Source organism: Urtica dioica, chromosome 8 (genome assembly GCF_054948205.1).
Source record: "Urtica dioica subsp. dioica isolate 48M chromosome 8, U.dioica_male_clone48M_v1_H2, whole genome shotgun sequence".
Lineage (NCBI taxonomy): Eukaryota > Viridiplantae > Streptophyta > Magnoliopsida > Rosales > Urticaceae > Urtica > Urtica dioica.
In genome coordinates this window covers 32,712,580-32,723,227 of record NC_142763.1, presented here as the reverse complement: position 1 = coordinate 32,723,227, position 10,648 = coordinate 32,712,580, and the positions used below count along the sequence as shown (strand labels likewise).

Here is a 10,648-nt window from a genome sequence, read left to right as displayed (position 1 = left end):
CTTATTTTCTGTCTGTTATTCAGCCCGTCCGACCGATCTGAATATTTTTAAAATATTATTTAGTTCGCCCCCGACATAACTCGGACTTGCAAAATCTGTTAAGTCTTTTAGGTTATCCGTACTCGGCCTAAAATGTTTCCCTTAAAGATTTCAGAGGATTCGCTAAGTCTTTTAGATCGTCAGAAATCTAAAAAGTTTCCCTTAGGCTGAGGTTCTGAATTGGTTCGTCGTTCAAAATCTGTCAAGTTGTTCGGATTATTGCTGGTCCGAAATGTTTCCCCTTAGTTTTGAAGCCGAAGTCCGCAGATAAATTTGGTTAAGATTATGTTAAGTCTTTTAGATGGTCTGAGATCTAAAAAGTTTTCCTTAAGATTTTCGGATGAGGTCGACCTTTCGGGGTGCGACCTCTGGTCTGGATGACGCTGTAAGATGTCGGTTCTTGCCAGAGACGTCGTGAGGTATCTGAACTGTTGGCCTAGTCCGAGGTCGGGGTTATCGGCGAAGGTGCGAGCTTCGTAGCTCAAGAAGGTGGGGGACTGTGCCTTTGTAGAGAAAGACTGCCTACGTACCCTTATGCAGGGATCAAGTCGGACGTAGTTCGATTCCTACTGGTTTCAACAGTAGTATTTTTTGAGGTTCGAGACGTTCCATGATCTTAAAACCGGGATTCCGTTGAGTGTTTCAAGTTAATAAACGCCGGGGTAGGTTACTCTGGTGACCCTATAAGGGCCTTCCCATTTCGCCCCGAGTTTTCCGGCGTTTGCCTCAGCAGTGTTTTGGAAGATTTTTCGGAGGACCAAGTCCCCTACGTCGAATCTTCTCATATTAATATCTTTGTTGTAGAATCTAGCGATGGATTGCCTATAACGGGATAACTGTGCTAGGGCTGAATCTCGTTTTTCCTCCACAAGATCTAAGGCATCGCATAGGGCCTCGTCATTTTTTGGCTCATCCTCAAGTGCGTATGTTACCCTAAGGGTTTGCACCTGGTGCTCGATTGGGATGGCAGATTCGACTCCATGGACGAGGGAAAACGGAGTTTCCCCTGTCGGCCTCCGCAGGCTGGTTCGGTACGCCCATAGCACACCCGGCAGCTCTTCTGCCCACCGCCCTTTCTTGGCATCGAGCATTTTCCTTATGGAGTCGACTATGGTCTTATTTGTTGCTTCCGCGTGCCCATTTCCTTGAGGATATCGTGGTGTCGACATTCTTACCTCAATGTTGTTATGGAAGCAAAATTTTCTAAACTTTTTCGATATGAACTGTGATCCGTTGTCCGTTATGATCTCGTGGGGAGTTCCATGCCGGCGGATAATATTTTTCCAGATGAATGTTGTGACGTCGACATCCTTTATCAAGACGAAGGCGCCCGCTTCCACCCACTTTGAAAAATAATCTGTTAAGATTAATAGAAATCTTAACCCGCCAGGGGCGACCGACATCGGTCCCACAATGTCCATAGACCATTTCATGAATGAGTATAGTGCCGAGATAGATGACAATTCTTCCGCGGGTCTTTTTATGTTGATTGCAGCGGCGCGAGTGCGCCTCGCAGTCTGCCAGCATGGTCGACCGAAAGTAGCCGTGCCTCTTTATTTTGATGGCGAGCGCTCGCCCGACCGCATGACTTCCACACTCTCCTTCGTGCACGTCTTCCAGGATTTGCTTGGATTCCTCCATCCCGACGCACTTGAGGTAGGGTCTTGCGAAGCTTCTTTTGAATAGGTTTACATCTATGATGCAAAATCTCGAGCTCCTTAGCATAAGTTTGCGTTTTGCCGTCTTATCGGATGGGGCCGTACCAGTCGTGATGTAATGTAATATTTCATCTCTCCAATCTCCTCTTCTATTGTTATGACCGCGGTAGTGGTTATGGCAATGGAAGGTTGTTTGATTGTTTCGACTGGGATGATCCTTTTGAGGTCCGGATCCGAGGTAGATGCCAAGGCAGCCAACGCGTCGGCCGAAGTATTTTCACCCCGAGGAATCCTAGTCAGGGAGAATTCTTCGAATTGTTTCGTGAGATCTTTTACGACTTTTAGGTAAGCTTCCATTCGCTCATCCCTAGCCTCGTACTCTCCGGAGTATTGGTATGCCACGAGTTGAGAATCGCAGAAAGCTTCTACTTTCTTTGATCCAACTGCGTTAGCCAACCTAAGTCCGGCGATTAGTGCTTCGTATTCGGCTTCATTGTTTGATGCGACGAAGTCGAGCCTGAACGATTGTTTTATGGTCTCACCGTGAGGGGACGTCAGGTGTATTCCCACTCCTGCCCCTTGCTTCGATGATGCGCTGTCCACTTTAAGTGTCCAGGTGTCTTCGACCTCTGTCACGGTGGGACTTTCCCTTGTGAGTTTGATGATGAAATCCGCTAAAACTTGTGATTTTGCGGATGTCTTCACTCGGTACTCAATATCGTATTCGCTCAGCTCCACGGCCCACTTAGTTAATCTTCCTGATTGATTAGGGCTATGTAGGGAACTTCTGAGCGGATGTGATGTCATTACTATTATGGTGTGAGATTGGAAGTATGGTCGAAGTTTTCGCGCGGCGGAAACGACGGCCAAGGCCAGCTTCTCCATAATAGGATACCGAGTTTCAGCATCGACTAACGACTTGCTTGTATAAAAGATTGGTCGTTGGTCCCCTTGCTCTTCTCTGACGAGTACTCCACTAACTGCCGCTTGAGATACTGCGCCGTATAGATAGAGTGGCTCCCCCGCAACGGGTTTTTCCAAGATTGGGGGTGTCGATAGATACTCTTTCAATTTTTTGAACGCCTCTTCGCATTTGTCGTCCCATTCGAGCTTCTTGTTTCCTTTGAGGAGTCGATAGAAAGGAAGACATTTATCTGTAGACCGAGAGATGAAGCGGTTGAGGGCAGCGATGCGTCCCGTTAACCTTTGAACTTCACGCCTATTACGGGGTGAAGGCATCTCTCGCAAGGCGTGTAATTGATCCGGGTTAGCCTCAATTCCTCGTTGGGTAACTAAATACCCAAGGAACTTGCCGGATGACACTCCGAACGAACATTTGGTGGGATTGAGTTTCATTTGATACTTATTCAATACCTCGAAACATTCCTCCAAATGCCTTATATGGTCGTTCTCCCTTAGGGATTTTACGAGCACGTCGTTGATATACACTTCCATCGTTTTCCCTATCTTTTCTTTGAACATTTCATTGACTAACCTTTGATAGGTGACGCCAGCGTTTTTTAGTCCAAATGGCATAACCTTATAGCAATACGTGCCTCGGTCGGTGATCAAAGCTTTTTTTTCTTGGTCATCTGGATGCATCAGGATTTGGTTATATCCTGAGAATGCGTCCATGAATGAGAAGATTTTATGCCCCGCGGTTGCTTCGACTAGCTGGTCGATGTGAGGTTGCGGGAAGTTATCTTTGGGGCATGCTTTATTTAGATCGGTGACATCAACGCACACTCGCCATTTCTCATTTTTTTTCTTTACGACGACGGTGTTTGCCAGCCAATCTGGGTATTTCACTTCGCGGATTGAATCTGCACTGAGCAGTCTTTCGACTTCGTCGTTGACCACACGTGCCCTGTCGGGACCGAGCTTTCGTCTTTTTTGTTTTACAGGTTTAAAACTGGGATCGACGTTAAGTTGGTGAGACGTGACGTCGATGCTTATTCCTGGCATATCTTCGGTTGACCAGGCGAAGGTGGATTTGTTTCGTTTTAAGAAACAGATCAGCTCTCGCCTAATACCACCTTTAAGCTTAATTCCGATTCCGACACACTTGGAAGGATTGGAGCCATCGAGCTGTACTTGGACTGTTATCTCAGTACTTGGCGCATCAAGGGAGTCGGGTTCTTCTAGTGCAGAAACTCTCTCGGCCGACTCCACATTCATTAATTGTTATTGCTCTTCTTTGATCGCTTTAGCATGATGCTTATGGCTAGTGAGATAACAACTGCGGGAGGTTGCCTGATTACCTCGGATCTCTTTTATCCATTCAGGCGTAGGGAAGCGAATACATTGATGAAAGGTTGAAGGCACAGCCCTCATCCTATGTATCCACGGTCTTTCCAAGATACTATTGTAAGGGGAGAGACAGTCTAGTACTTGAAATTCTACTATTTTATTGATTTCATGTGTTTTTACAGGCAACCTGATCGTTCATAAGGATGGAGTAGTGGACCCATTGAAACCTGTCAAATGGGTTTGTTCCCTTTCAATCTCGTCTTCGTTAATTCCCATCCTGGCCAGGGTATCTTTAAAGATAAGATCTACGGAGCTGCCTCCATCAATTAGAACTCTCGCAACTTTGCAGTTAGACACGTCAATCGTGATTACGAGTATGTCGTCGTGCGGTTCGGTTATACCTACTGCTTCTTTTTCGGAGAACGAGATCTGGACGTCTTGTTCTAATCTGATTTTGGTGGTTTGGTTACTTAACCGTCGTTGATGTGCTTTGATTAAATTAACCGTTTCGTTGCAAAACTTTGAGCCACCCATTATGAAGTCAACTCTGTGTTTTGCGACAGTCGGTGGGGAGTTTGGTTCCCCTTCCTCATCGGGTCTTGCTCTCTTGGGGGAGGGGTTGCCCATTCCCCTGTTGTTGCTATTGAAGACATTCTTCTTTGGCGGGGGTCCTAGATCGATATCTTTTAGTTTCCTCTTTGCATATTTCTCGGCTAAAGCCTTACGCATGGTATCACAATTAACCGTGTCATGGCCGTTAGCCTTGTGGAAACTGCAATACGCATTAGGGTCCCGTGTCCATTTCTTTGCATGGGGACCTCCCTCCTTAATGTCATCACCGACATTGAACGTATAATTAGGAGGGGCGTGTTGCTTTTTGGTGTGAGGTGCAGCGTCGTGGGGATTAATCCTGCGAGGGTTATTCCCAGCATTTGCGGGCCTCACCCAAGTATTGGAGGGTGGTTTCTTTTCAGCCGCGCGTTGCCTCTCGTAGGAAGCGAATTCTTCTTCGGCTTTTGCATAATTCACGGCTTTGTGAATTGCATCCTCTAGTGTGAGGGGACGGTTAACAGTCATCTCTAATTTTAGCTTTGAGTCGTGCCTTAATCCGTTCCTTAGAGAGGTTATGGCAGATTCGTGGCATACGTTAGAGATTTTTGAGAGTACGTCCTTGTAACGGATCATGAAATCCTTCAAGGATTTGTTCTCTCTCTGCTGGATCCCCCATAAGTCTGCTATGGTCAGATCGTCCTCCACGAACATTAAATAGTGTTTCAGGAATGCAGCCGATAGCTGATCGAAACCATCAATGGAGTTCGGCTCGAGTTTGGAGAACCACTCTAAAGCGGGTCCAGACAAGCTTTCAGCGAATAGTTGGCAGTATCCTGCCTCTAATTCTCTCTCAGCGAGCATAACCCGTCCCATTGCGACCCTGAAGGACAATATAAAAGCTTTCGGACTCGAAGTGCCATTATATCATGGAAGGCGAACCTTTCCGGTATCTCCCAGCTGCACTTCAGTGATATTTCTGGCGAAAGGAGTTCGCCTTGTTTCTTCAACGAGAAGATCTATCTCGGGAGCCGAGCTGGTCGCAGAATGAAATTCTGAACGAACAGCTCTCAGCTCGACCGTTATCGATTCCTTGAACCTGTCTAGCTCGGTCATACTGGGTTCGCCACCGCGAAAGAGGCGAGGTCCTGACTGTGCCGGAGTGATCGCAGTTGCACTTATCGGGCCGCGACGGGTCTGATTCATCCCGTCAAGACGCTGGGGGGTGAATGTTTGATAGTCGCTGAAGGGCGAGGTCCTGCATCAGTCGGGAAACACCCGGATGGTGATCCCCCGAGGGGAGGCGGAGGGAATCCGGAAGGGTCGATCGTGACTTCTGTCGTGACTTCGCCAGCAGTCCCCCCAAGCTGAAAGCTTGTGATGGGAGACTGGTCTGTTCCTTGGGCGACCTGTATCCCAGAGAAATCCAGACGAACTCCGGGGGAGATAGCTCGGCTTGTTTGCGCAACCGAGGTTGCTTGACGAGCTAACTCAGAAGCGGTCATATCTCCGAATCCCGCTTGAGGATCCGGAGTGTTTTGAGGAGTCGAAAGAGTATTCAACCGGTCATTAAGAGCTCGGTTGGTCTCAGCTTGCTCATCTATTTTTTTTGTTAGCATATCCAGGATTGCCCTGATCCCCGTGATAGGTGCGTTTATCACGCGTAAAATTCATATTTCCCGAACCGAAAACCGACGAGTCCTCAAGTATTTTATTGGTTTTTAGTAGGTTTTTGAGTAATTTCAGGTTCAGAGGAGCATTAGAGCATCTACAATCAATATCGTGGAAAGATGATGAGATTCGGAGTAAAAATGGTCAAAATGGAGTCAAAATTGAGATGGGCAAGAAACTTGGCGAATACGCGCGCCGCGCGCCCTCAACCGCGCGCCGCGGGAAGACAGGATCCGAGACCGCACGCCGCGGGACTCTAGTCGCGCGCCGCGCATACTGGGACTCAAACAACGAAATCGCACAGAGTCTTATGCGCGGAGCGCGCATAACCTGGAGCTGAGTCCGCGCGCCGCGCAGTGACTACCGCGCGCCGCGCGCCTTCGGATTACTGGAATAGGAAATTAGCGATTTTTGAGGATTTTTGATCCTTGGATCGAATTGGAAGGCTCAGATCACTCCGAAAAACACACACACTCAGGGCTAAAAACGCCTCTTGTAACCTAATTAACTCATTCTAGTTAGTTTTTAGTTTTTTCTACTTTTGGCTGCACTTTTTCTTCGAGAGCTTTTGTTTGGGAGCGAAGTTGAGTCGACGATCCGACGAACGAGCAACCGTGAACTCCCGTTTTTAATAGTTTTTCTTTCTTACCCTTACTCTCAATTACTGTTATTTCTCAATTAATTGATAGTTTCATTCTTCCCGTCATGAATCTCATAGTGTTTCTCTTATTTATGATTATGTTGATTATGGTTTTGATCATTATGTTGATGACTATGGATTCCGTTAGAGGCTAGGTTTTTAGCGGGGTTGCGATGTAGCCGGATTAAATTGGGTTAGGGGGTTTCGTTAGGGTGAAATTATGCTGTGATTTGCTCAATTATTCATGCTTGTGTGGATGTGTTCTTAATGCGTTCTTTAGATTGGCCATCTTTAGGATTGTTTTTAGGAGTTTTCTGTCACTCGAGAGAGGGCGAAAATTCATGCTCATAATCCATGCTTCGTTTTGTTCTTAGGTTGCTAGACGGCTTAAGCTTAATGTAATCGTTTGAATTCTCGTGTTTAGTGCTCGTGATTGTTTTAATAGGATTAGAGGCCGAGAGGATATATAATCCGTCAATTGCGTAGGTTGCTAGATCACTCGAGATAGGCTAGTAATATCTTAGGGAGAATGAGATTAGCGTGAGTAGAGTAGGTCTAGTTGTTGGAACCCGAAACCCCCGAGTCTTAGCTTTCCGGTGAAGTCGTGACCCCCATTTTCTCTTACTTGAAGTTTCGTGTTAAATTTCCGTTGCTGCTTTGTTATTTTTATTGTAGTTAATTTTTGCACCTCCCATCTTAATATAGTGAAATCAATTTGCTTTAGGTTGTTTAACGTCGCTAGAGTAACTAGTCTCTGTGGGATCGATATCCGTTACTTACGTAACACTATTACTTGTTCGATACGTCCACTTGCGTGCTAGTTATAAAAATATCGCAACAAGTTTTTGGCGCCGTTACCGGGGACTTTTTACAATAGCGTCGAAAAATAACCTGCTTTGCCATTTGATTTCGTTACGCGTTTCCTAACTTGGCGTGTCATTTTTTCTGTTTTGAGGGTGCATGCGGAGTGAGGGAACATCAAATCTCGTTCCACTAAATCTTGAGATCGAAAAATTTTGCAAGACATATAGAAAGCAAGCAAGGGAACGAGCAATGGAAGATAGAGCGAACAACGCGGCGAATGAAGGGCCAAAGACCCTATTCCAATATGGGTTACCACCAGCCGACGCTGCGCAATCGGCAATCGCTCTCCCGGCTCTTGCGGGTAACCAGAATTTCGAGATCAAGACCGGCATAATTCACATGGTCCAAGCGAATCAATTCGCTGGATCACCTGCCGAAGACCCGCAAGACCATCTGACGAACTTCGTCGAGATTGCAAACACGTTCAAGCTCCACAACGTGTCCGACGAAGCCATCCGCCTCCGCCTCTTCCCGTTTTCACTACGGGACCGAGCCAAGATGTGGCTAAACTCCCTCCCACCGGGTTCCATCACCTCATGGGCCGACCTGCGCATCAAATTCATCTCAAAGTTCTTCCCGTTCGAGAAGATGCACAAGAGACGCAACGAGATCCATTCGTTTGCTCAATACGACGGGGAGTCTTTGTTTGAAGCATGGGGGCGCTTCAAGGAGTTAGAGAGGAGGTGTCCCAACCATGGCATCCAAGGGTGGATGATGGTGCAGATTTTCTATGGCGGTCTCTCACCATCGTCTCGCACCCTAGTCAACACGGCCGCTGGAGGGTCGTTCTTTCAGAAGACAGACGAGGAAGCTCACAGCATTCTCGAGGAGCTGGCCTACAACAACGATCAATGCCCGTCCGAGCGGCGCATCTTGAAGAATATGCCAGTCACTCCCGAGATGGAGCTGATGAAGGCACTGGCAACACAGGTGGCGGATCTTACAAAGTCAGTCCAGGGACAGAAAGCCTCTGTTCAAGCCGTGCACACCCCTGAAGTCTGTTTCTGGTGCAACGGGCAGCACAATAGCGACGAGTGCGTTTATGGGGACAACGGCCAACAGGCCAACTTCATCAACAACAGGCCGCCTCAAAACAACTACAACCAAGGCCCAAGGAACAACTACCAAAATGGGGGATGGAGAGGTCCCCAAAACAACGTGCCTATGCAACCCGCGCCTCAAGCTCAGCCTCGTCCACCACAGAATCAGCCCCGACCACCGCCATACCAGCCTCCTCCATTTCGGGCGTACAAGGGCGAGACCAACCTCGGGGAGCTCATCGCCAACTTGGCCACGTCAACAACCGCCTTCATCAACTCCACCACCGAGTTCATGCACGAAACGAAGACGTCTCTCTCGAACCAATCGGCGCAGATCCGAAATCTTGAGACGCAAATGGGGCAACTATCGACTGCGGTTAACTCTCGACCTCAGGGAACGCTTCTGAGCAACACCGACATTAACCCCAGGTCACAAGTCAATGCCATCACCCTCAGAAGCGGACAAGTGATTGACAACTCCGACAAGAAGAATGAGAAGGTGGATAAAGATGAGCCCCCCGTGTCGATGCCCCAAGCCACGCCACCTCCGGCGAGTACCCCAGCTCCAACAGGTACACCAAAGTTGCCGTTTCCTCAGAGGGAAAAAGACGGGAAACTCGATCACCAATTCAGCAAGTTCCTCGAGGTATTCAAGCAGCTTCAGATAAATATCCCATTTGCTGACGCTCTTGAGCAGATGCCGACGTACGCCAAGTTCCTGAAGGACATCCTCTCGAAAAAGAGGAAAATAGAGGACTGCAGCACGATCACCCTCACCGAAGAGTGCTCCGCCATCATTCAGAGGAAGTTACCAATAAAAATGAAGGATCCAGGGAGTTTCACTGTCCCGTGTGCCATCGGGAACACCTTCTTCGAGCAAGCACTATGCGACCTGGGAGCGAGCATCAACTTGATGTCGTACTCTATATTCAAGAAGCTCGGCATCGGAGAGGTGAGACCGACCCGAATCACGCTCCAAATGGCGGACAGGTCCATCGTATACCCGCGAGGAGTGATCGAGGATCTCTTGGTCAAAGTCGACAAGTTCATCTTCCCCGCCGATTTCGTGGTGCTCGACATGGAGGAAGACCGCGACATCCCAATCATCCTAGGGCGGCCATTCCTCGCCACCGGAGGAGCTCTCATCGATGTTCAGAAAGGAGAGCTAAAATTGAGGGTGCAAGACGAGGAGGTGGTGTTCAACGCCATAAAATACCCGAGGGCTAGCGATGATGTCTTTGGATCGACGTATGTAATTCCATCATCACCGACTTCTCTCACCGATCCGAGGACCCTCTCGAGGTAAGTTTGCTAAACTCTATTGCTTTCACTAACGAGTTTGATGAATGTGAAGCTTTAGAGCACGTGGAGTACATGAACGCAGCCATGCCATACCAACGCAACTCAATCGAGAGTTTGGGGGAGAGCCAACCTCGAGTGCCTCCGTCTATTCAACAGCCCCCGAAGCTCGAGCTAAAAGAATTACCGGCACATCTCCGCTACGCATACTTAGGCACAGGCTCAACCCTTCAGGTGATCATCTCAAATCACCTCACCAAGGGAGAAGAAGAAAGGCTGCTCGTGGCGCTACGCAAGCACAAGGGAGCGCTCGGGTGGACTCTCTCGGACATCAAAGGAATCAGCCCCTCCTACTGCGTTCATCGCATACTCTTGGAGGACGGGCATCGTCCCTCGGTGGATCACCAAAGACGCCTCAATCCGGCAATGAAGGAGGTCGTTAGGAAAGAGATCCTGAAATGGCTCGACGTCGGGGTCATTTACCCGATCTCCGATAGCGCATGGGTAAGTCCGGTGCAATGTGTTCCGAAGAAAGGCGGAATGACGGTGGTGAGAAACGATAACAACGAGCTCATTTCCACTCGGACGGTGACCGGGTACAGAATCTGCATGGACTACCACAAGCTCAACAACGCCAC

At 48.2% G+C, this 10,648-nt stretch overlaps 3 protein-coding genes and 1 non-coding gene across 4 annotated transcripts; 1 reads left to right on the top strand and 3 right to left on the bottom strand.

The window, feature by feature from the left end:
* Positions 1-686: 686 nt before the first annotated feature.
* LOC149389301 (uncharacterized) lies at positions 687-3,875 on the bottom strand. The gene is made up of 3 exons (XM_089622601.1): positions 3,442-3,875; positions 1,803-2,484; positions 687-1,382 (listed from the first exon to the last, which is right to left on the bottom strand). The coding sequence occupies exons 1-3, from the start codon at positions 3,873-3,875 to the stop codon at positions 687-689; spliced, it is 1,812 nt and encodes a 603-aa protein (XP_089478727.1).
* Positions 3,876-4,142: 267 nt separating this feature from the next.
* Positions 4,143-5,372, bottom strand: LOC149389300 (uncharacterized). Its single transcript, XM_089622600.1, has one exon. It carries the CDS (start codon positions 5,370-5,372, stop codon positions 4,143-4,145), a length of 1,230 nt encoding a protein of 409 aa, XP_089478726.1.
* A 2,395-nt stretch (positions 5,373-7,767) lies between these two features.
* On the top strand, positions 7,768-10,017 carry LOC149389298 (uncharacterized). Its single transcript, XM_089622599.1, has one exon. The coding sequence runs from the start codon at positions 7,768-7,770 to the stop codon at positions 10,015-10,017; it is 2,250 nt and encodes a 749-aa protein (XP_089478725.1).
* On the bottom strand, positions 8,269-8,372 carry LOC149389299 (small nucleolar RNA R71). The gene has a single exon (XR_016301109.1). It is a non-coding gene; the product is annotated as a small nucleolar RNA R71 (small nucleolar RNA).
* Positions 10,018-10,648: the final 631 nt, after the last annotated feature.